The 25,159-nt window shown below is 35.1% G+C and overlaps 3 protein-coding genes across 4 annotated transcripts; 1 reads left to right on the top strand and 2 right to left on the bottom strand.

Moving 5' to 3' along the window:
* Nucleotides 1–10,373: 10,373 nt before the first annotated feature.
* LOC141721824 (uncharacterized) lies at nt 10,374–11,636 on the top strand. The gene has a single exon (XM_074524945.1). The coding sequence runs from the start codon at nt 10,527–10,529 to the stop codon at nt 11,448–11,450; it is 924 nt and encodes a 307-aa protein (XP_074381046.1). The 5' UTR covers nt 10,374–10,526; the 3' UTR covers nt 11,451–11,636.
* Nucleotides 11,637–14,174: 2,538 nt separating this feature from the next.
* Nucleotides 14,175–15,341, bottom strand: LOC141720226 (uncharacterized). The gene is made up of 2 exons (XM_074522574.1): nt 14,770–15,341; nt 14,175–14,556 (listed from the first exon to the last, which is right to left on the bottom strand). The coding sequence occupies exons 1-2, from the start codon at nt 15,339–15,341 to the stop codon at nt 14,175–14,177; spliced, it is 954 nt and encodes a 317-aa protein (XP_074378675.1).
* Nucleotides 15,342–17,727: 2,386 nt separating this feature from the next.
* Nucleotides 17,728–22,295, bottom strand: LOC141721823 (uncharacterized). Of its 2 annotated transcripts, XR_012574910.1 has the most exons (4): nt 21,139–22,124; nt 19,020–19,774; nt 18,346–18,459; nt 17,728–18,252 (listed from the first exon to the last, which is right to left on the bottom strand). XR_012574910.1 is itself a non-coding variant. In XM_074524944.1 (2 exons), exons 1-2 carry the CDS (start codon nt 22,117–22,119, stop codon nt 19,697–19,699), a joined length of 1,059 nt encoding a protein of 352 aa, XP_074381045.1. In that variant the 5' UTR covers nt 22,120–22,295; the 3' UTR covers nt 18,944–19,696. The 2 variants fall into 2 exon arrangements, 1 of the variants encoding a protein (XP_074381045.1); XM_074524944.1 differs by lacking the exons at nt 17,728–18,252; nt 18,346–18,459 and having other exon boundaries at nt 18,944–19,774; nt 21,139–22,295.
* Between the last annotated feature and the right edge of the window lie 2,864 nt (nt 22,296–25,159).

The following is a 25,159-nucleotide window of genomic DNA, read 5'->3' as shown; positions in this document are numbered from 1 at the left end:
GTCTAAAATTACCAAAAAAAAATCAGGGCGCGCTCCTTCAATTTTTTCCCCTTAACGAAATATTTTAAGATTCCCCCCTCCTTTACCAATTCCCCCCCCCCATTTTCAGAAGCTAAATTAAAAATAAAATTTTCACTCTCTCTCGTCTCATCCCCACCCCCACCCCCACCCTCCCTCTCTATCCCTCCCCCTCCTAAGTCTTAAATCTTTCAATTTGTTCGAAGATATAAAGCTCGAATTGGTACATAAGTAAGCTACAAAACTCGAATTCTTAGTTTCATTTAATTTTAAATTGGGGATATTTCAATTCTAAACCCTAATTTGCAGTTCATGCTTGAGCAAGGATCTATTTGCCTTGTGGCCGGGTTATTAGTGTATCTCAAAATGACTGCTCAAACTCAAGAAGAACTCTTGGCTGCCCATCTTGAGCAACAAATCATCGATGTATTCTCTCTCTCCCCCTCTCTCTGTACACTCTCTCCCTCTCCCCCCCCTCTCTATCTCCATCTCTCTCTATTCCCCCCCTCTCTCTCTGTACTCTCTCTCTCCATCCCCCCCTCTCTCCCTAGGTGTTATGGAAGTGGGTATATGAGTTCTTGATCAAAATTGCAAATTTAACAGGTACTGTGATTTAAAATCTTCATCTTTAAATGACCCATTATTCCATTTTAGAAGAAGATATTCCAGGTTTATACCCAATTGCATTTCCAATTTCACTATTTTTTTTTGTTTTTACTTTTAGTGTTAGTATTTTGATTTGAAAAGAATAAAAGTTTCATCTTTTAGGTTAGTTGCTAGTGAATATCTGTTTTTCTGTTGTGAAAAAACTGAAAATTTAGATTTGTTCGATCTTTTGCTAGTGGTATTGAATTTTAGTGGTTTTATTTTATAGTGACCACTGTTGCTCAGGTACCTGAGGGTCTGGTTTTCGGTGGGGACTGGTTTTAGTCTCACTACTCTTTTTGGAGTAACTTTGGTTAGCAGCAAAATCATTTCTTTCTTTTTTCGAATTTTAGTTGAATGTTGACTTATGGCCCTGATGGCGATCCTGTACAATTGTTTTGACTTCTGTTCAGGTGCTTCTTTGGGAATTCTCCCGATTTTTGAATTTGTTTGGTAGCAACTACGAAATTATAACTCTTTTAAGTGACACACTCTTCCGATATTCCCCTTCAATGAGCATTTTAACTTCAATTCTGTTAATTTGGAACTGAATTGTACATTTTTAACAGTCTTATACCACCTGAATCCTGTCATTATATAATTGTATATTTTCTTTTCCTATTTTGTTATACAGGTTTTCTCACTTGTTGATGCTGGATACATATGTATATCTACTGTGATATCAGTGGCTGCACATGAATTAGGACATGCTCATTCTGCTACAAGGTCAAAATTTGAACTCTTTGTTTTTCCCTTCAGTCTGTTGTTTGCTCTTTATTTGTAGTATCAGTCCTGGTTTCTTCGTATTTTGAACATCTTATCATGTTCTATTCATACAAATCCTTATAAAGAATTTCGCCACATAATCTGAATAATGAGGTTGTTGTACCCTTATATTATTATATATAATTATTTATGCATTTGGATACCAATATCATATGTGAAGTGGATGGATCTCATGATTTCGTGTCATAGGGGATGCTTTTTCCGGTTCTTGGGAACAAGTGTATTGTTCTCACTAGCATCTTTGATACCTTTGTTCAAGGGAGTAACTGTTCAATCTAAACCTGAAGGAGTGATGACTTTAGATGCTGAGCTGTGGAATGATAGAATTGCTATGTTAGGTTTAGTCGCCTTGGCATTCACCGAGTATGTCAAAGATGGTGCTCTTAAATGGTCTCTAGTTTCTTGGTTTTATATTAATTATCTTGATATGTGCTGCAAAATATATTGTCTCTGGACCGTCAAAGCAAGCAACTGTAATTTTCTATTATTGTTAGAAAACTTTCTCTTTGTTCTTTTTCCTATTTTTTCTAGCTTCAGTTAGGATGGAGGAAAAGTTAGAAGCTAAGTATGCATTTCCAGTTGCTAGGCTTTCTCTTGTGACTCCTGGAACTAATTAGAGAGCTAATGCAAGTTGATTGTCTTAAAAATGACGAGGTGAAGAGTCATTTGCAAGTAAGTTTAAGTTCTCCATCACATAATCTTCTATAATCCCCTAATTTTTTTTGAAATGCTAAAATGGTTTCCGTTTATTTCAGAGGGTCCACTACGGCTGACTACGACTGACTGATACCACCAGAAGGACTTCTACTACGGCTGACTGATACCACCAGAAGGACTTCTACTACAATTGGTGATAGCATGGAAGATGAAGAAGTTGAACGATCCAAAAGCTATAGCTAGAAAAACTGAGTTCAGGCCTCTTACAAAAGTTGTTGTATAAAATATACCCATCTACCAAACTTTGCAGATAAAATTATACACCGGAGAGATGGACTACAAAAATAATACAGTTGATAATATGGTAGGTGTTTAGGAAGGCCATGAAATTTTGCAGACTTAGTTTTTGTTACTGCCTATCCTGACTTTTAGTTATTTTGAGGTTTTCCGGTATAAAAAAACTTATGTTGAAGTGTAACTTTGCTGAGCATAAGAGACATGATGACTTTGTCTATAAACTTGTTATACATCACTTTTTTAATGAATAAATACTAATGTCAAAAAAATAATTGTACATCACTTTTAATGAATAAATACTGATATCTAAAAAGGAATTGTACATCACTTTTAATGAAAAAAACTGATGTCAAAAAAGTTAATGTACATCGCTTTTTGCTAAAAAACTGATGTCAAAGACTGACATGTTCAAGTCTAAAAGAGACATACACATCACTTTATTTGGGATAAAACTGATGTCTAAATGTAGACATAGACATCACCTTTCACTAAAGAAATCGATGTTTAATATCTGATTTTACATCACCTAAATGAAAATATTCGATGTCTATGTGGAAAAAAACATATCTCATTATATGTTTAATATGTTGTAATAGGTGTAATTTATTTATTAAATTATTTATTTCTAACATTTTTTGTAAAAAAACAATGCATGGACATCAGCTTTTTTGCTCGAAACGATGTCTAAGCCAGTAAAGACATCGGTTAATGGCCGATGTCTAGAATAGACATCACCGACATCAACATCGGTTGCCAAACAGCATAGGCATCGGCCAAAAACTGATGTTTATGGACTTTTTTCTTGTAGTGGGGTGATGTACCCACCGGGCATCTGCTTCTCTGAAGGTGATATCCAAGGATTCGCCCTTAAACACTTTGGGTGGTCGAGTCTCCACCCTATGAATGTCTGTGAGAGGTCTGAACCGGGCTTCCCTAGCATATCTTGCCAAGGCTATGTTGCTGCATTCCATCCCGGGATCTCCCCCGTAGATTGTTCGGATGCTGCCGTCCCTAACGAATTTATTTTCTTCCAAAGTTTCATTGTTCGACCCCCGTGGGGCTCACCCTCCTTCTTCCTTTACCCTGTCAGTGCTATCCTTATACCTCCTTACTTCCTTAACCACCCATTCGCCAAGGTATCCTTCCTTGATAAGTGCTTCGATCTCGTCTTTTAGTTGCCGACACTCAAGTGTGTTATGTCCGGACGACTCGTGGTATTCGCAATACTTTTCCTTGTCTTTACTTTGCCAGGATGATAGAGCCTTAGGTTTTCTAAACAGCCCTCTATCCTTGTTCACCTCAAAGATATGCTCAATAGACGCGGCCAAAGGCGTATACCTGTTTGTTCTGTAGTCATAGCTTGAGGAGGACTCCATTCCCTCCTTGTGGTTGTGGCATTCACCCGATTTGGGCTTCGACTACTCCTATACATTGGGCTTGGAGATCTGACTCTCTTCCTTGCTTTATTTCTCTTCCGCCAGAGACTACTCTATAGCTTTAAATGATTCTGCCAAAGCAAAGACATCCGCCAGAATGGCTGGGTCTTTTCCCTGTAAGTGCTTCCAGAAATCCGAACCGACCCTTAGCCCCGCTATCAAAAAGCTTTTCAAAGCTTCGTCTGAAGCCCCCCTTACGCTGGTAGATTCAGCGTTGAACCTTTTAAAGTACGACGTCAAGCTTTCATTCTCCCTCTGTCTGACGTTGGCGAGAGTCGTAACAGAGGGAGCATATCTCACGGCAGCTTGGAACTTGGTCAAGAACATAGTCTTCATTTGTTCCCAGGAAGTGATTACTCCCGGCCCAAGATTTTGAAACCATTGTTGGGCGCTTTATCTAAAAGTCGCCACCAAGAGTCGACATCGAGCCAAGTCTGGGACTTGATATACGTCCATCTCTATATTGAATCGGCCCAGGAATTCCACAGGGTCTGAGCTTCCGTGGAAACAGAGATCACTAGTAGTGTTGCGATATCCGGCTAGCAACTACGCTTCTCTTACATCCACCGAGAACGTAGAAGGGATTTCGGCCGTGGCCGTCACTCTGTCTTCCAAATGGTTAAGTAGCCTTTTCAGATCGTCCATATTGAAAGTTCCCACACCTGGGATAGTTTGCATGTGAGGTTGCGGACCTTGGGGCTGCGGTGGAGGTACTCCTGTCCACATTGTTGGTTGGTGTTCTGTGCATCTTCTGGTATCACGATCATTTCTTGGTTTCAACCTTGATCTTCCCCCAGATTTTCTCCTTGACCTCGGTCACGGCCTCAAGCCACCTCGCGATCATAATTTGCCGCATCTCTATGATTATCATACTCAATATAGTTATCGTTGTCTGCTCGATTGTACCATCGGGCATCAGTGCGGCCACGGTAGTCATCGCGGAGATATCCATCTACGTATCTACCTCGACCTCCACATATTCCCCTCCATTGGAGTCTTCTCCAACGGTCGCTTCCATATCCTCGACCATACCGGTCCAGTGATCTGCGGGGATAAGCACTCTCATGATCGCGGTGCCGCTCCTGATTCCCATGAGAATTCAGGGGCACACGCGTTGTACCATCGGGCGTCACATCTCCACGATCAGCATCCTTTTGCCATTCAAGTAACAACATTCTCAGATCCTCATCGCCTAAGCGGATCCCCAAACGATCCTTTAAAGCTGCGAAGCCTCGTCACTTATTCACTGGCATGGACTCCGCCTGTCGGCGCTCCTCAAGACTACGCCCAGACCGGTGCGGATGGGCAACCCCCCAATTATCTATCCGCAGTATTTCTCGACCATCAGCGTCCTCTTTAACAAGCTCGATGATTGGAGATGTATCGTTGGAATAGTTCAGACATCGCAGGGTTATCAGCACACGTCCTCTTCCAGTTTGACCATGACCGGTCGAGGCATCTTTATCAGTCATATGTGTTTTCCCAGGTGCATGAGTAGCACGGTTGTGGCGAAGGCCCCTTCTGGTCTTGCGTCGCTCCACGGTGCTCAGCCTTGAATCGAAACCGTTCAGAGCATCTCACATGCGATACAATTGTTCCAGCAAGTCAGCGTTGCTGATAAGCACAGGCGGCTGTCCCCCAACATCTAGAGTGGGGCGATCAATAATGGGTGGAACGTATGGTTCATGGCGTTCATAGCCATGATCAGATCCTTCTTCAGAACTTCTATCATAAAAACTTCCATCAGGATATTGAGACATCCTTCTTCCTAGATGCAGATCTTGATTAGCCCCCCTCCTTCTAGCGCCAATTTATTGACGGAGGAATTTGGTAACAACAAAGTCTAAGGTTCGTAGCTGGAAAGCAGATCTATGACGGTGGTTCTTTATCGGAAACGTGAACAGTAACCGGTGGATCCGATGAACAGTGTTCGTCGGGAAGTATGAACAGTGTGTGGTGGTGATGATTATTGGTGGCTAAGATTGCTTAGGGTTAGTGATGGCTCCTTTACGCTCTCGCTTCTGACCCCTTGCAATTTGCCTACGTATCCCTATTTATAGGGAATCAACCCAACGTAGTTCTTGGGGAACAAGAAACCTAACAGGCTTAGATTTCTTGTCCCGGGGCCCAGTAGAAAACCTACTGGAAATCGTCTTCTACTAGCTTTAGGAATGTCCGCCGATGAGGCCTAACCACAAAGGCCCAAGGCTCGTCCGCAGCTTCAAAACTTCACGGATAGGGCATCTCCCTGGCCAAGGATAACCCTCCGCTACCAGCTGTTTCTCTAGACTGTGGACGCAGGTATAGCTGTGGTTCACCCCAAATGTTGGACGCATCCTTGTCCCCTGATAAGGAGCCCCTACCAGATTACAGGACAAGTGATCCCAAGCTTTTGGGTGCAAAGTGCAGGATACTCCGAAGTCTCCCAACGAGGACACCCGTTGACTACAGAGACAGAGCTCTCAAAGCACACACCAGAATTTACCCCACATCCCCAATGAGGACACTCATGGACTATAAGAGGAGGCCTTCCGTCCAGGCATACCCCTGGAGGTCTCTGACCACGGACACCGCCTTTTCTGTAAATATGCTACATGAAGGAGTTCTTCAATGGAGTACCTGCATCAAATAGGTTAGTAATAATAATTTCCATCCAGGTAATCATGTTGAAGTCTTCCCAGGATTTTTTTATTCATTCAGGGCGCACCCTAAGGCTCACCACAAGAAGGGATTCAATCAGGGAATTCCTCATCCTTTCCTTAATAATTGGACGCGCCTCCCCACTATGCTGAGGGCGCGCCTTCGGCTTCTACTTATCTTTAGTTTCATATTCATTGGACGCGCCTCCCCTATCATTAGGGCGCGCCTTGCCCTTTACTGAGAAGGAAACCTTCTTTGTCTTCTCCCTGATTTCAGATATTTATATCTTAATTTTGACTGTTTTCTTATCTTTAATCTGAATATAGATTTTACCAATTTTTGGGCATAAGAAATAGGTATAGATATTTTAATAGATATTTTCAATTAAAAGTTAAGAGTGACTACTATGAACATACAATTATCAAACTAGTGTTCGGATACGAGATGAGACTAGTACAAGAATACGATTGACTTGAGCTATGCGCTAGCTCGTGATCAGAAGGGTAAGAATAATAACACACAGAGAATGAGATAGAGAAAAAGAAAGCAAGAAGTAAAAACTACAAGGAAATTTATAAAGTGTGATAAAAGTGTATTCATATTTTATTCAAAAAACAAGAAGTGTTGAATTGAAGTTGTAATTGAGAAACAAACAAGCAAGAAAACGGAGTTAGCCAAGGCTACATTCTTCAAAAGTTCAATCTGGACTTGGACCTGGACTTGGGCTTGTAATAATTAATTTGGAGAAGACACTGGTTTGAGCGGTTGGAACAAACAATCTTAAATGAATTTTGTTAAGCTATTGGTCTATTTAAAATTTTTAATTTTTTTTAACTAATTAGCGTGTACATCAGTACATTCAAATTAAAGATATAAGAATTAAAAAAATTACCAAAAATATTATTTTTTTTTATTTTTTTGTGATTTTACTATTTTGTGATTTTTTTTTACAAAAATACGGAATAAACCAAAATCAACCAAAATCAAGCTTATATGCTATCAGTTGAATCGGGTATTTTTGGTTGCATGTAGTTGAAGAATGTCATCCACTATTACATCCAGTTAATTCCAATTGCCAAAAATCATATTTTTATTAAAAAAAATTGAAAAATAGTATTTTTGCAAATAAAAAAGTATTTTTGCAAATTTTTAAAAAATGAAAGTATTTTTACAAAAATATTTTTTAACTTGGGTATTTTTTTTAAAAAACCCTAAAAACTATACCAAAAAGATTTTTTTTTTTTTAAAAGAAGTATGAGATCGAAATCCTATAAAAAATGGACCAATTAGAATTTAGAATTACCATAAAATATTTTTTCCGAAACATTATCCATCTTTCCCTTGATTAATCAAACACGAGTTTTGAAATTAAGGACCAGTAAGTAATAAGTAAGCATCATTTTCTATTGGTCTACAAATTTCTAGAAGTTTTTCCCCTATATATGGTTAAAGGCTTCTACCTTCTATACTCTAGAACATTATTCAAATAATTCAGAACTCAGTAATTAAAACTTTTGTAATTAGAAAAGGGCAGCATTTCTACAACAAGACCAATTGAGTAAGGGGCAGTTTGGATCATAGGATTTCAACCCGGTTAACGGGAGTATTGAAATCTCATTCCGTTAACCGGGTTGAAATTCCATGATACAAACATCACCTAAGATATTTTCCTTTTTTTCCCTCTATGCAAGATATTTATTCTTAAAAGCCGGTTTTATTAGGTTATTGTTGCTAATCATCTCTCCCTATAAAAAAAATATAAAAAGGATGAATTAAGTACATAACTTCCCAATCTTATTAAGCTATTGTTGCTAATTATTGTACTCCTATAAAAAAAATATAGAAAGGATGAATTAAGTACATTACCTCGTATATTCACAAAATTTTGGTGTTAATACTATTAAAAATGGGAAAATATTTGTTCAAATATCAAGGATGTCATTACTTTTATATTTGACTCAATTTGATAGTTTGTATAAAAATTTGTATCAAATATATTACCTGTCATTGACTAAATTGTTACAAAAATTTTTAACTTTTCAATAATTAAATTGATACAAAATTTAAATTTAGTGCCTAAATTGAGTTGAACTGAAAATTAATGACCTACTTCATATATTTAAATAAAATGAGTGATCAATTATATATGTTTCTCTAAAAAAATTATAAGGGACGTATAATTACGGCAATCATATTTATTAGGGAAAACAACCTTATATTATTTAGTCAACATATGATTTAATATTTTTTATAAAAAGAAATATTTGCGCACTACAAATCTATTGACGCCAAATTTTCCAAAGAAGACAACTAAGACTAGAGGTAGGCTTGTAGTAGCTTGTTCTTTTCAGAAACAAGATAATTTCTTTGCATATAAATCGTCAAAGCAAATAGGCTAAGCACTCCAAGGCATTGATGTTTACGTTGTCATTTGTCTTAACCTAAAATGATGCTTGTGTTTCTTCACATGTTAAACACAGTCTCCGTTTCATTTACTTTTCCACTATTTTCCATTACCATGTCCCTTTTTAATTATCTTTTTTAAAAATGGTTTTTCTGAAAAAAAAAATACGCAAGTCTAAAAATATTTATGTAAAAATACTATTATTTTTAAAAAAATTTGCAAAAATATTTGGCAACTGAAATCAACTTTATACAACGTTTGACGAGTTTCTGCAACTACATTAAGGTTTTGATTTTAGTTGATTCCGTATTTTTACAAAAAAAAATAGAAGATAGTAAAATTGCAAAAAAAAACTTAAAAAAATAGTATTTTTGATAAATTCTCTTTATAAAATTACGTATTTTTGAAAATTTTAGTTAAATAATAAAAAGACGTCGAGTTTTGGTTTACTAATAAGTGATATATGTCCGTCAATTATTAATAAAAAAATTATATATATTATTCGATGAGTTATATTACCTAAGAGCACCCGTATACTTAAGATTTAGATTTAAATACAATTAACGGTTTAAATTATTATTTTGCGATTATGATTAGTAGTAGTAAGAAGATAGATCCTGATCTAGCTACATCAATACACGCATAAAAAACCAGACACATTGACTGACTTGAGTCTTGATGACTTGGGACGTGACGTGGTTAATGAAAGTTGACTATTTCACCGTTTTACAAGTATTTTAACATTCATTTGGTACATTTTTTTTGTCTTGCAATGTTAGTTTCTTTAATTGTCTTAACTGTACTATAATTTATGTCCATACCACAATAATAAGCACTTAACATACCTTAATAAATTAACTCTATTTTTAATTCAGCTTTAGATTACTCAAGTCACAAAGATTTAAGGTACTCGTTAGAATAAATAAGTATAACAGTTATTAAATATTGCTTCACAATCCGTGCAATGCACGGTTTTTTATTATTTTTATATTATTTAAAGTTATAATATTTTTTTTGAATCATTACGTTATTAGTATATTTATAAATAATAATATAACTATTTGTTGTTAGCGGGATTTGAATATAAATCTTGGATAGTGTATAAATAATAATATAAATATTTACTGTTGGTGGGGTTTAAAACTCGGAATTTGAATAATTTATATTATTTTTAGTATTTAAATCTAACAGTACTGGTTAGTTGATTAAAAAGATGTGATGATCATAAATGGACATAATCAAACCAACAAAACAAAATCATACCAAATTATATCACATTCCGGTTATTATTATATAGATAATATAGATTTGCAAAGATAAATAAGTCTAATTATTAGAAAAAGAAAAACTTTTAGTACTAATTGCCTATCTTAATATAATTAACCCCTTCCCCAAGACAAGAAAGTCAAGTTATACAAATCCATTTAGAAGCTTCCACAACATTAAATAATTTTCTAATAAATTGACCAAACCAATTACTAGATCTGGTCTAAACCACTACAACTTTGATTATATTGATTGCCGTACGTAAAATTTCCTAGTGTTCCTATTATTCTTTAGAAAACATCTACAAGTCATCATTCCCCACAATCAAAGTCTCATTTCAGCAACATTCTCAACTTTCATTCACCATCCATCCTAAAATGATCAGTCCTCTAATCTGTGGAAGCTTTCAAGATCAACAGGACGAAGATTTGGAGCTTCTAAGATCATGCACAAGTCCGAAAACTCGAAAACCGACCAAATGGCATAGTTTCGGTGGGAAATCAAGCAAAGGCAATAAAAACCCGTATGCTGATCGCGGGCTTGATAAGTTTTCTGCACTTTTAGCAGAGCTTGATTCGAAGAGACAGAAGATTTATACGCAGAAGGGCTCGGAAGACATTTCGCTTCTCGGATTCGTATACTCGAACTCGGATGATTATAAGCCTATTGTTGTCAGATTGAAGAACAAAAAACAACCGATTATTAGTACTGAAAAAGACAAGCTCAGAACTAAAGATGTTATTACTTCACCGCCTGCAACGTCTTCTGAGATCGAGCCAGCTAATGCTAATCAAGTCAAATCAATATCACGAATCGTATCAAATATCAAGACTTCTCCTAAGAAGGTCACGTTCGATTTGTTAAAGAACATCGTGCTGGAGAACTCGAGGCAGCCTGCATATTACGTTCCGTTAATTACAATCTTAATATTAATTTTCTTGATGATATTTGGAAGGTCTTTTGCGATATTATGTACAACTCTTTGCTGGTACTTCGTACCAATGATCCGAAGTTTGGATTATAAGAAGACCAAGGCGACCAAGACAAAGGCCGCGAAGAAAGACTATACGAAGGCTTTGAGCTATAGTGGTAACCTAACCACAACTAGTGATCATGAAATGTCGAATTTAAAGAAGTCGAAAGTAATGAAGAAAGCTATGAGTTACAATAACAAGTTCGTCAAGAGTGGTACTAGTGATCACGGATTATCTTCTCCTCGGAGTGTGCTTAATGGATATAAAACGCCGCCAACACCAGCTTCGCCACCGCAGCAAGATCATCGGACGAGTTTTCTGAGATAAGCCAGTTAATTAAGCATTGTTATTTGGTTTATTACCTTGAGTTTGATCTTCAAATTTAGTTTTGTTTGAAGTGTAAGTTTTGGTGATGTTTGATCATATGTAAATATGGATGTTTATGATTTAAACCTTGACCAATGTAAATATTACATAATGCGTGCTTATGCATTTAAATGATGAGTTCCAATATTTCTTATTAACTTCGATAATCGCATGATATGCACATATAGTTTAGTTGATCGACTGAAGGAGTACTGATCGGAGATCTAAAGTTCAATTTGAATTTAAGCGAATACTCAAAAATTAATAAATTTCTTGAGTTTTAAAAAATATAACCGAATCCAACCGATTTCCGAATTTTACAATCTGATTCCTTCCGGGCTTTTCTAAAACTCATAGTTTAGATTGATTAAGTTATGCATTCACCAAGTTCATCTACATAATTACTTTTTAATTCGTATATAGTCGTGTCAGAATCTAACCCTTTCAAATTTTTGATAAATTTTTAATATATTGGCGAAATTTGCATGTTTTATTTTCAATTTTTGGATACTAATGTAATATTTTTATTCCTAAAACAAAATATCTAAGTCCACAGCAGGAGGCTTTTTGGCCTAATAATTGAAGGCTTTTGGGCTAATAATTGGATGTATCATGTATGAAGACAAGTGCTAAGTGACATAATGAAGTTAAGATAATAAAATATTTTCTGGGTGAAAAATGGATTAAATTAAATGGCAATGGCAGGTGAAGACTTGGTAAAGATCGATCTTGCTTAAATTATTCCAAAGGGTCCGGTTTCTAACGAATGATGTAATTACATTCTGCCAAAGAATTTATAATACAAAAATATTGATCTTATGTTAAAATTTAAAAAAAACAATGTACATTTTTTTTGTCAAGAAAAAAAATTATATCTTAATTAACAATAATAGTATAGAAAACAAAGTTTTATGTTTATATATTTTTTTGTTATTAAACAAAGTTTTTTTGTTAATTCTCAAAATTCTGTTAAGGAAGCGGGAGAGACACTGTTACGTAATAATGTAATTTTGCATTTTATATTAACAATAGATAAATGTTTGATACCCTTGATTGGCTCACATATTCGTTCCTAAATATTTATGGGTAGCACGCATAGTTAGTAAGTTTTTTAATAATAAATATTTTTTTTTGTCATTTTGTTGCACACATTTCAATGTATTTTGACCGGTTAATTAGAAAATATAATTTTAAACATTTTATTTTTGTGAATTAAAATATAAGTTGTCTACTTTTATTTACAAAACAAAAATTTTACAAAAGAGAATTCTAATTATCCGGTTAAAAGACATTGAAATGTGTGTAAAAGTTAAAATGACAAATAGAAAAAACAGTAAAATATAATAACGCGTCTGTATATATGCACTCACAAATTAATTAAATTAATATATCATATATACGAGGTGTCGTCACCTTTCATCGGAGAAAAAGTTTGATAAACGATTAGAGGTAGGTAGGAATATTTCTTAATTATAATGAAATTTACTAATAAAATTTGGTTACTGGATTGATTTTGTTGTCAAATAAACCTTTGAATAGAAAAGGCTCGTAAGAGCATCTCCAACTGAAGAAGCCCTTGTCTAAAACAATCTAGTTGGCAGCCCAACAGTATCACTTTTAGCCAACCTATCTGTTTTTGAGCTCTCCAACTCACAGAAGCTGTTAGCTAAAAATATAGCCAACGCCATTTGCGTGGTTATATTTGTTGAAGCCATACAGATCTGTAGCATTGGACACCTCAGCTCCCGCTCTTTTCCTCCCGCTCTTCTTCTCCTCCCGCTCTTCTACATTTGTTGCTTTCTTCTTCACTCCCGTCGATTTTTCCAAGCCAAGGTATGACTTCTTTTGTAATTTATTTGTTTAATTTTTGTTTCAAATTAGGTCTATTATTGTGATTAGTGTATAATCAGGGGCTTTTAATCTGTGAAAAATTTGGAAAATTAAATTATAGCAAATTGTTTTTGTGTGTATAGAATTGATTTGTGAAGCAGCACACATGTTTGATTAATTGTCTCAAAGAATGATTAAATTTTTTTTGTTGCTCAAGTAGTGAAGGAGTATAATAGGGATAATGGGATTTGTATTTCAGCGATTAGATAGTGTCCGGTTTTATATTTATATTAGTACTATAATTTCGACTTTAGGTATGATGAACAAAACATGTAGTTGAAATCATAGTAGAGATGGACAAAGAATGTAGTTATAATATAGGCAGACTATTGCGGACACTTGTTGAATTTGGACAGTGATCACATCTCTTGAATAAGCTGACTTGTTCATGTATATAATTTTTGCAGGTGTCATAAAAATGTCCAACACTTTCATTTCCTTACTAAGTGACGGCACGTATAATGAAGCTGAGGAGATTTCGTACTCTCCAACACCCCATTTAACGCAGGAACAGAGTCAACAAGTGCCAAGCAAACCGAAAAAAGGACGATCAAAGAATTTTTTAATTGAGGAGGACATGTTACTTTTATCTGGTTGGCTAAACGTTAGCTTGGATCCAGTTCAAGGCAACAATCAAACACAAACAACTTATTGAAATAGAATTTGCAACTACTTTCATGAAAACAAGACATTTGCAAGTGATCGGACGCCTACTTCGTTGTGTAATAGGTGGTCTGCAATTAACACCTCTGTAAGCAAGTTTATTGGTTTTTACAACCAAATCAGTGGAAGAAATCAGAGTGGTGTTACGGTTGGTATTTCAGCATCTGTATCAAAGTGTTCTTGTTCCATATGGATATCTCTTTCATCTTCGATGATCATGTTGTGCAAGATTATACAAACTGTCATAATATACTTCATTGTGCCCACATCCCAAAACCTTGATGGGCCACGAACCATTGCAAATCTAGATTGCAACACACCAAATGCTCTTTCAACATCTTTTCTCACAGATTCTTGTGCAGCCGCAAAAAACTTTCTTTTATTACCTTGAGGTTTTGGAATAGTTTTAACAAATGTCGGCCATGAAGGATATATACCATCAGCAAGATAATAGCCCATGTTATATTCATTACCGTTGATAGTATACTTCACTTCAGGTCCACGACCTTCTGCCAAATTCTCAAATAGATGTGATCGATCTAATACATTGATGTCATTCAAAGATCCTGGTAATCCAAAAAAGGAATGCCAAATCCACAAGTCCTCTAAAGCTATTGCTTCTAATATAATAGTTGGTTCACGAACATGACCTGAATACATACCTTGCCAAGCAGTTGGACAATTTTTCCACTTCCAATGCATACAATCGATGCTTCCCAACATTCCAGGAAAGCCACGTCGTTCGTTCTCTACCAATAATCTAGATACATCTTCCGCATTTGGTCGTCTCAAATATTCTGCAGCAAATATTTCAACAATTGCTTTAACAAACTTTTTTAGACTCTCTATTGATGTACTCTCGCCAATACGTACATAATCATCAACAGCATCAACAGCCGTTCCATAAGCAAGCATCCTAACCGCAGCTGTCACCTTTTGAAGTGATGATAATCCACGAACTCCCAGAGGATCAGTTCTTTGAGTAAAATAATTATCATGAGCTGCAACAGCTTCCTCGATACGTAAGAATAATGATCTGCGCATTCGAAATCTTCTACGAAATTGTGTTTCCGTGTATGTAGGTGTATCAGAAAAATAATCTTGATACAGTCTACCATGACCTTCTTCTCTATTTCGATCAATTACACGATGATTCATTACAGAACCACCGTGTTGTGAGATAGAGTTTGCTCTCTGACGCCGATGATGAAGGTGGACAGCAGCAATTCTCATTCTTTTTTGTTGTTCTTCTTCTTCAGCTTGCATAATATCGAGAATCATCTGTGTGGTGTTATCCATCGATATAGAAGATTTTAAAGTGAGAATGAATTTGAGTTTGTGTTTTACTCAATCCCTTGTTTTACCAACTATTTATAACAAGTTCAAATATAGTCGTTGGAATATGACCGTTGGAAATATGGCCGTTGGAAATATGACCGTTGGAAATATAGCCGTTGTAATTTGAATTCAAAAAGTATTCAAAATAACAATAAAATAGTAGTTTCAAAATATAGCCAACCATTATAGCCAACCTCGTTGGAGTCACACACCTTACAGGTTTAGCAAGTTTTAGTCAATCATTATTTTATACTATTATAGCCAACCATTATAGTCAACCCCATTGGAGATGCTCTAAGCATTTGGGCTGCATGCTAAGCCAGTAACGTGTGCACGATATACATGGCTGGCGTATCAAAACCTCAGCAGTCTGGTCTCCATTAATGCCGGAAGAAACATCATGGAAAGATTACAAGTTGAGATTACGTGCAAGACATTTTACAAAATAATTCAACAAAATGCTCCTTCGTTGTACTCTTGTCAGAGTTAGATTTTTTTGACGAACAAAATGAAGAATTCGTTAAAATATTGAACCCAGCCGGGACAAACTCCCTCACTGTCAACTGCAATCTGATTGTAAAACAAAAATCGAGCTAACCAAATAGCTGTTTTGTTTTCAAATTGTTTAACGCATATAATATTCAAATTCTTTAATCTAAAAAGTATTACAATGACATCTCGAATAATCCAACCTACATCAATTCTGAAATTAGTAGTACCACAATTGACCTTCACATAAGTATCATCTGTAACCCAATGTTCAGAACTATCAATTATATCAATTAATATTAGAGCAACAAAAACCCCTAAAATACGAACATTTTTTTGTTGTGAAATGTGAGCTTTTGTGATATCCACCACCGTCTCAAATCTGATACAAGCCTTACGGATCTAAAAAAATATCATATAAATCCTTTTCAGATCGGCCGAAACCAGCAACAAAAGACAAAATAACATCATAATATAAAATACTAACATCTCAAAAAGATGGGCATGACTAACAATCTTGATAACAACGTACTCGACAAGATCTCACCCGGAAATAATTAGATCTTGATTTATTGAGAAAATGATAAATTAAAAAAGAGGAGATGGGAAAGCGAAGAGGGGTTTGATCAATTGATGGATGAAGGTTGAAGAATGGAGAAATGGTGGCTAGAACTCTAGTTTCGGGTCGACTCTCAAAACCCTAATTTTTTTAGTATACTTGTCAGAGTTAGATTTAGTTCAATGTAATTTGCACAAAAGCACGAATAGTACTTGCGGACGAGCTTGGTGTCACGTATAAGGCCCCTGTCCATGACATGTTAATTAAAATCGGAACGATTCGGCTGAGATACAGATTTGTAATTTATCGGATGATTTTAAAAATTGTACGATTTATCAACGATTTATTTAGGTTTGCATGTAGCTGGGCTTGTCAAGCTTGCAAAATTTGAACTCTTCCGCTTCAAAATTCTTAAATATTTTGGTTAATATTTGTTCATTATAAGAGGACTTTAAACTCAGTTTTTACAAATAAGTCGTCTAAACATTGCATTAACCTTAAAATTAATACGAAGATCAATTGTGAATATATTGTTTCCGTCCGGGAGAGATGCAAGTTGGATTGTTCGAGCCATTGATATTTGAATGTTAAAATTATGCTAGTCATACTCTCATGCTATTGAGTCATAATTTTATAATCATAATTTTTATACATTATCCTTTCTTCAGCATTATCCTTTCTTCAGCAGGCCTAGATCTAGCAAAACTTCGTTCTTGATGGAACATTAATAACCAGAGAAGGTGAAGGTTAGTAGATAAGATAAAAGATTAACAAAACAAAGGGCTGATCTGCTGGCGAGTTATGCATATAATGAAATCTCAGAGTGTGAATAGAGTTAAAAAATGAAGTTAAATCAAATTTCAAGTAAACATTCCGTCTTCTTCAAAAAGGATACCTATATAAAAGATGATGTTTAGAGTACTAGCAAAAGTAGTTCAACGGGTTGACACCGGGATTTTAGAAGCTTATCACCCCAAGATTCTAGGTTCGATTTCAAGAGTACACTCGGATTTAAGTAGGAGTCATGGCAGTTCGATGTTTCCATGAAGCTAGAACAACATCTGCAGTGACCCTCTACTTAAATCCGAGCATCCACTTGGAATCGAACCTAGAACCTTGAGATGGTAAGCTCCTAAAGTCCCGGTCTTAACCTGTTGAGCTACCCCGGGTGGGTGTTTTATCGTTGTTAGTTATGGTTGGTCTAACTTACAAAATTATTGTTGCACGTAGTATGAAACAGATGCAGGTAATATGACAGCTTACATAATATACTTGACAGTTCCGATGGAAAAAATTATAGCTTTTACTGATTTATTAACTACAGGCATGACAACCAGTTTACTACATTTGTTGTCATTGTACTAATCCTATGCACGATTGATCCGCTGAAATATGCCTTCTGATACATAATTCAGACAGGTTCTGGGATAGTCTATTTGTTTCTGAACTCCCCTTTCCTTTGGATTAATATTAATCTCAACAAAACACTTTTTAAGAACTGAACAGAAGTACATTAGTACTCTGAACCGGAGCTCTTTCCAAAAGCAAAACATACACGAACAGCCTGCTTGTCTCGATCAATTTCCAATGTCGGTTGGCACTGATACTAATGTACATAACGAGATAAAAAAAACTTGTTTCTGGGCATGAGATTCGAAATTTTTATCTGTTTTTTGCTGTCATTTGCCTTGATTTACTTAAGAAATATCATTACAGAGCATTAGATTAATCTGAAACATCCAACCTGTCCTGGCAGCTGTGTTACCGGATCTTGGTCCCTGTGGGGGTTCAACCAGTGTCTTTGCCCATCCATAACGACAAAAACTGCACACGCATCAGAGACATCAATGTCATCCCAATCAAAAAATTCCACAAAAACAAGAAAAAAAGAAGTATAAGTTATTAGTAACTTGAAACCTGCAATTTCGATATGTCCAGTACTCCAGTTAAATTGGCGGAGGAATAAAATTGCTCTGAATCCGTACTCGAAACATTTCGAACACGACAGAAAGATTCCACAACATCTAAATGCTACAAACAAGAACAAACCATTTATAATTACTTCATTAGCTCCGCAGATTAAACAATAAACTAATTCCACTAGTTCGCCTTACTGCGACTTCTACGGTGGCAATGTACTTAAATATTCTAGACCAAAATTGCATCCATATTTTTATTATCCTAACAAATTGACATTTTGCTTAACATAACATAGTGTACTAACCACAATTAGGATGATTCAAAATTCTTCGTTTTACTTGGTCAATTACAAATCTTATACCGGTTCTTGTGTAACATAAGGGATTAGAATACACCTCCTTTCGTAATCACTTCAAATAAGAGTTTTTCTCGTAGCAAGAGCTGAGATGACGTACGTTCTTGTAACCTAGTGGATACCCTCCCATGCCGTTCAGAGAGAGTTAAAGTTTAGGCTTCGAGGCTTATGACTAGTTCGGATTTGAGAGCTTCGCAACTAAACATTCTTAAGATTAAGATTAGAGTAATCTAAATATATAGAGTACCTTCCGGTTTAAGAGGAAATAAACCGTACAACAAAATTAAAATCAAAGTACTTGGCTTATTGAACTCACATGGCTTTGTTGTAAGATGCCTACAATATTCTGTACGACAAGCAATCATCTGATGCCGTTGTTTCTTTAATTGAGAGTAAGGGGTCACGAAAGGCCATAAGGGTCAAAGACTGGTAAATGTACATTGACATTGCAGTTGTCTGTCTCTTACAATGTGCACATTGCATGTCTCATCATCCATTAAACATGATGGTTTGTCGCACCTTTCGTTGTAAATTTATTACATTGTATACACTACACAAGCCGAGGTTATAGTAAGCAATAAGCATTGTCATCTCCTGCTGAAATATGTCTTCTGATACATGCTGATGCATGCTTCATAGTTCAGACCAGTCTGCTTGTCTCGTACCTCTCCTTTCGCTTGGATTAACTTCAAATTTGCAAAACACGCTTTAAACTCCGGATAACAGATGTGCCTTTAACGAAATTCAACAACCGCACATCAAAACTCTGAACCCTGAGCTCTCGCCAAAACCAAAACATACATGAACCAAAACCTGATTGTCTCGAATCTCGATAAATTTACAACTAATACTACAGTATATGTACAAATTATATCCTAAATTGATGCCTCCTTTTCTTTTTCCCGAGATATGAAATTTTTAGAACATTTTTTTACTTTCTGTTTGTCTATTGTGTGGTGGATTTGATTATCATATATCACATGAACCATTTGATTAATCTGAAACATCTGACGTCCTGGCAGCTGCGTTACCGGATCTTGGTCTCCGTAGAAGTTCAACCAATATTTCTGCCTGTACATAACGACAAAAATTTCACACATCACTTCAGGGACTTCCATGTTTTACCCAATCAACAAAATTAATAAAGAAACTAATTTGATTAAACAAGCAAAAGAAAAGTATAATCTATTGGCAACGTGATAGGCTGGCTTAACTTGTTTGGCGGGTAAAGGGTTTTATAAGATAAAAAGGAATAGATTTTATATTCTAACTGGTAGGCTCTTAAGAAACCTACACTCTTTATAGTGCCCAATTAACTTGGTGAAGGTATAAACTTGTTCCAAGTCAGTACAAAACATTTCAAACACGACGTGAAGATTCCAGTGCAATTTGATATGCTACATACAAAAAGAAACTATCTATAATCACTAAAGTCACTCCGCAAGACAAGAAATAAACTAATGCCACTAGTTCACCTTGTTGCGACTTCTTCGGTGGCCACCAGGTGATGGATGTAGTTAATTATTCTAGATCAAGCTACATCCATATTTTAATATCTTAGTAAAGTAACATCTAGCCTAACACAACAAATCATGGTTCATGACACTAAACCACTTAGAATATTTGAACATTGAGACTTTTACACAGTCAAACATAATCGTCAGCCCCTGTTCTTGTAGGCCACTCCGTCTATCAGAAAATGTCTTGGATAGTATATACCGCGATTTAAACAAGTGGTGACCTAACTACAACGATTTCGAAGGGAGGAATCAGAATACCACATCATATACACTACAGATATGATATGAGTAATGTGTATGCGGTAAAGAGTTTTTAAAAAAAAAACACTACGCACTGGGTGGAGATGTACATTTTCATTATGCGTATCTGAGATAGCTTTTCCGGGTAGTAGAAGGTGCAATCAAGGCTCATAATTTTATATCCCAATTTATATTGTAATTTAGCGGATACCTTCCGCTATTGGTAAGAAGAGGTAAGGTGGGGCTTCAAGTCATTGGGGTCATAAGAATGACTACTCAAGTCTTCCTTATCTTACATTTCTTTTCACCACCCTGAGTATGACTATTTAAAATTTTGTAAATGAACATTTCTATTGACCCCAATGAGTTGGACAGAACAAGTTCCTGTTACTGATTCTATTGACCATTTCCGCAATTAAGAAGAAACACAATATGCAAATCTAAAATGTGCAGAGTTCACTAGCTTTTTAGCAACATAGACTCACATTTCATAAATGTATGCCATATTCACCTAAAATCATATACTGTTCATTTGGATATGTTCAAAGTAACTAATGTGTTAAATGTATGCACAATAAATTTGCATATTCAATTCAATTGCATATATTGATCATCATCGGTAATTCAAAATTGCAGTATAATTTACAACAAAAATAAATTATGTATCGAATTTACCTTCTGTTTAGCCCGACTAGTACCCGATTGTGACAATGCAATCAGAGGTGGAATAGCACCTTCCCTCGCCACCATTGTCCGATAAACCGAGCTATCCTCACACAATTTCAACAAAATGGCAGCCGCAATCTCCTTCTGCCTCTGTGATCCAACCTCCACAATCTCAACTAAAACCGGAATCCCCCCTTCATCCACCACCGCAACTCTAGCCTCCACCACACTAACCAACAAACTCAACACGAACCCCGATTTATCGACCATATTAGAACCAAAATCCGCCATCAATTCCACTAAAGGCTTCATAATCCCCGCCTCAACCGCTCTAATCTTATTCTCCTTAACCGAACACAACGAATACAAAGCAGTACTCGCATCCTTTTTTCCTCTTAAATTCCCCGTTTCGAGAAGATTAACTAACATCTCAATCGCTCCTGACCGTCCGATCGCAATCTTATTCTCCTCGACTTGCGATAATCTCAACAAAGCACAAGCAGCGTTCTCTTTCGCAGTCGAATTCCCGATCCTTAAAGCCTTAACTAACGGCTTTATCGCGCCAGCTGACGCAATCAGTGCCTTATTCTCATCACACAACGATAAGTTCAATATCGCAGTCACACCGTACTCCTGTAACTGCAAATCAGTTGATAAAATCAACGAAATCAACGGCTTGATTGCGCCTGCTTGCGCGATTTTAATCCGGTTCTCCGGTTTATTCTTCGCAAGCAGACGTAATTCGAGAGCAGCTAGTTTCTGATCATCGACACAGCTCGAGTCCAGATCAGAAACTAACTGCTCTATCATGTCGTCAGAGTTCACCGTCGCGCACGACGTGAGCATCTGACGACTCGTAACAGAAGTAGACGAGAATTCTCCGGAGCGATCGCTGTTGCAATCGCTGAACGCCGCAGAAGAGTCGTTGAGGCTGAGAGAGTTGAAAGTTCTTCCTAGATAAGTGAAGTTCGTCTGAATATCGGCTTCCATTTTTTCCGATTAGTCGGAAAGATTTGTGTTGGGAGAGATTGGAGAGATTTGAGAGAGAATGAGTATTGAGAAAGGAAAGAGATGAAGGATGATGATGATGAGAACACGTGGAAGAAGAGAGTATCTGAGTTGGAAGAGAGGCACGTGAAAAAGATAGTTTTATTTTTGTTGTCTGTTCATTTATTGTGCTGGGCCTGTTGGCTTAAGGTCCGCCATCCATTTGCGTTCATGTATTCCACCATGTTTACCTTTTTTCCTATTTTCGGGCTTCTCCGAATTTGCTTTACAACTCGCGCGAGCCACAAATTTTTATTAATAATTTTATATTATTTAAAATAATAATAATTTTTTTTATCATTATCTTATTAATCTATGTATAAATAATAATATAAAAATTTGTTATTGGTATGATTCGAACCTGAATCTTCGGTAATGTATAAATAATAATATAAATATTTGTTATCATCTGTCGTCTCAGGTACTAGGTTCGATCCTCGCTCATCCCGAAAATTTATGAGAACAGATACTCATTTGTAAGGTTATAAGCCATATTTGTTAAAAAAATAATAATAATATAAATATTTTGTATTATCGGGTTTTGAACCCGGAAGCTTGAGTACTATATATATTCTTTTAGTATTTGAATTTAACGGTCCTGATCACTTGATTAAAAAGATCCGACGGTCATAAATGAGGATAACCAAATCAACAAAAAAAAACATATCAAATTATACCACACTCCGGTTATTATACTATAGTATAGATACAATTGTATTTTATAAAATTTATAATAATAAATTATAAATATTTTACGACTCTCGTTATTTACCTCCATCGATTTAAAATATATTTTGTTCATATTAAGGTCTCGTTTGTTTAGTTAATTTTATAAATATATAAGGAACTTAAACTTCCCTATAATTAAGTTGTAATTACAAGTTCTGAGGTAAATAGAGTACTTGTGTTTGGTTTATTAGAATACAACTATAAATTACATCATTAATTTTGGTAATTATTTAATATTTTTATATTGAATAACTATGTAACTTCTGATGATGGTGAATCTTGACAACTCACTTCCCATATTTTGTAGTAAATGTAAAAATCTTGGAAATTGCAATTTCCGTTACTTGATTTAAAATATAACAAACCAAATATCGTTATTATTTCAAATCTAAGAAATTTCAAGTTACATAGTTGGGGAAATAAACGAGGCCTAAAATAATTGTCACCATATTTATTACTCCCTCCGTCCCAATTTATCTGTCTTGTTTGATTTTTGATGGTCAAATTGACTCAACTTTAACCGTAAATAAAAATTTATTCTTTCATTATTTTGAAAAATTAAAATATACATATAAAAGTAGATTAAATATACTTTTTAATGATATAACTTTTATAAGTATTTTTGATATTATACCATGTGAAATTTTTGGTCAAAATTGAGTCAATTTGACTGTAAAAAGTCAAACAAGACAGATAAATTGGGACGGAGGGAGTAATTTTAGCAAATACTTAGAGCATCTCCAATACTCCAAAAACCTTAGATAAATAATCTAGTTGACATTTAAATGTCAAGTATGTGGCATATTCATATAATATGTAAAAAAAATTACACTCCAATCAAATCATGTATCCGCTTAGCAAAAATTATAAACAATCAATTTTAGTTGGCTATATTTGGCCAATCAAAAAAACCGTTAGGTATAAATTTACATAATCATATTATAGATAATACCATTGGAGTGTATATCAAACCCTTAGCTAAAATTTTACAAAATGATTATAACCAATCATTATAGGCAACCATTTTACATTTTACCCTTAAAAATTGTCCCTCTAATATATATATTGGGGGACGGGAACTTAACATACATTATAACATTTTTTTAAAATATGGTTTCTTTAATTATTTTAATTATTATTTTTTCTAAATAAAAATTTAATATTTAAAGTATAACTCGAAATAAGAAAATTTTAAAAATAAGTTATAAAAATATACTTTATATTCTCTTTAAATTATGGTTTGAACATAAAAAAATATATTGTATAAAATAAATGAGACAATCGTGTTATTGGTGAATTTCATATAATATAGGCATCAATTGATGGACAACTGAACATATCACAGTCCATGTCTTTAATCATATTCGATAAATTATGAATCCCTCTTTCATTATTATTTAAAGGTGATTCACTAGCTAAATGTGGGACAAGGAATAAAGATTTCAGTGTCAAAAATCCGGAGATCATCCCCCTATTAAACATTATTAAACATTACTTCAATTCCTGATAGGAGCTTATTACTCTTTGTCCCATTCATTTCTATACACTTTCCTTTTTTGATGTCTCATTCAATTATATACATGTCAAATTTACCAAAAATAGTAAAAAATTTATAATATAAAAATCAACTACACCCACTACTTTCTCCCACTGCACTCACTTTATTTATTAAATATTGAATTATCCCACCATTTTAATTAACTTTATACTTTTTTCAATAAATTACACTTTTTATTTCTCTCTCATCCCACTATCTTAACAAAAATAATATTATTTTATTATATTTCTTGTCCTCCGTGTCCAAACCATTTGTAGACAAATGACTGGAACGGAGGGAGTAACACATTATATAGTTTATCATGGGATTGTTTGATTCATAATTATCGAATCGATTAACATAAATGAGAATCGCGACCCATGCATTGATATTCCGATAAGTAATTTTGGTACATAGACGGGGAATCTCACTCCCGTTGGATAAATCCTTTAATATTTTAACGAATTTTTTATTATTACGTGTCCAAGATACATAATAAATATGAAAATTTAAATTTTAAGTTATTTTAATTAATTTCTTCTTCTAAGTGATGAACTCCTGCATACGCAAAAAATGTATCAATTAAAATGATCAAATATTAGATATGAGTAAAACTCAAATTGACGAAAAATTTCTACATTTATTATATGTATATGGGCATATGGTAGAAAACCCGATATAACATGAGATCGGCCAAAATGAAATATTTTTCTGTTG

This window comes from Apium graveolens, chromosome 4 (genome assembly GCF_009905375.1).
Source record: "Apium graveolens cultivar Ventura chromosome 4, ASM990537v1, whole genome shotgun sequence".
Lineage (NCBI taxonomy): Eukaryota > Viridiplantae > Streptophyta > Magnoliopsida > Apiales > Apiaceae > Apium > Apium graveolens.
The sequence above is the reverse complement of the archived record's forward strand: the minus strand, read 5'-3'. Positions and strand labels throughout refer to the sequence as shown.

What these genes read in the sequence shown, in the direction of transcription:
- LOC141721824 (XM_074524945.1), top strand. Translation starts at nt 10,527, where the DNA reads ATGATCAGTCCTCTAATCTGTGGAAGCTTTCAAGATCAACAGGACGAA.
- LOC141720226 (XM_074522574.1), bottom strand. Translation starts at nt 15,341, where the DNA reads ATGGATAACACCACACAGATGATTCTCGATATTATGCAAGCTGAAGAA. An exon ending in AACGAACGACGTGGCTTTCC is followed by an intron (nt 14,557 to 14,769) that starts TGGAATGTTGGG and finishes ATTTGAGAATTT; the next exon opens with GGCAGAAGGTCGTGGACCTG.
- LOC141721823 (XM_074524944.1), bottom strand. Translation starts at nt 22,119, where the DNA reads ATGGAAGCCGATATTCAGACGAACTTCACTTATCTAGGAAGAACTTTC. An exon ending in CTAGTCGGGCTAAACAGAAG is followed by an intron (nt 19,775 to 21,138) that starts GTAAATTCGATA and finishes CGTTATGTACAG; the next exon opens with GCAGAAATATTGGTTGAACT.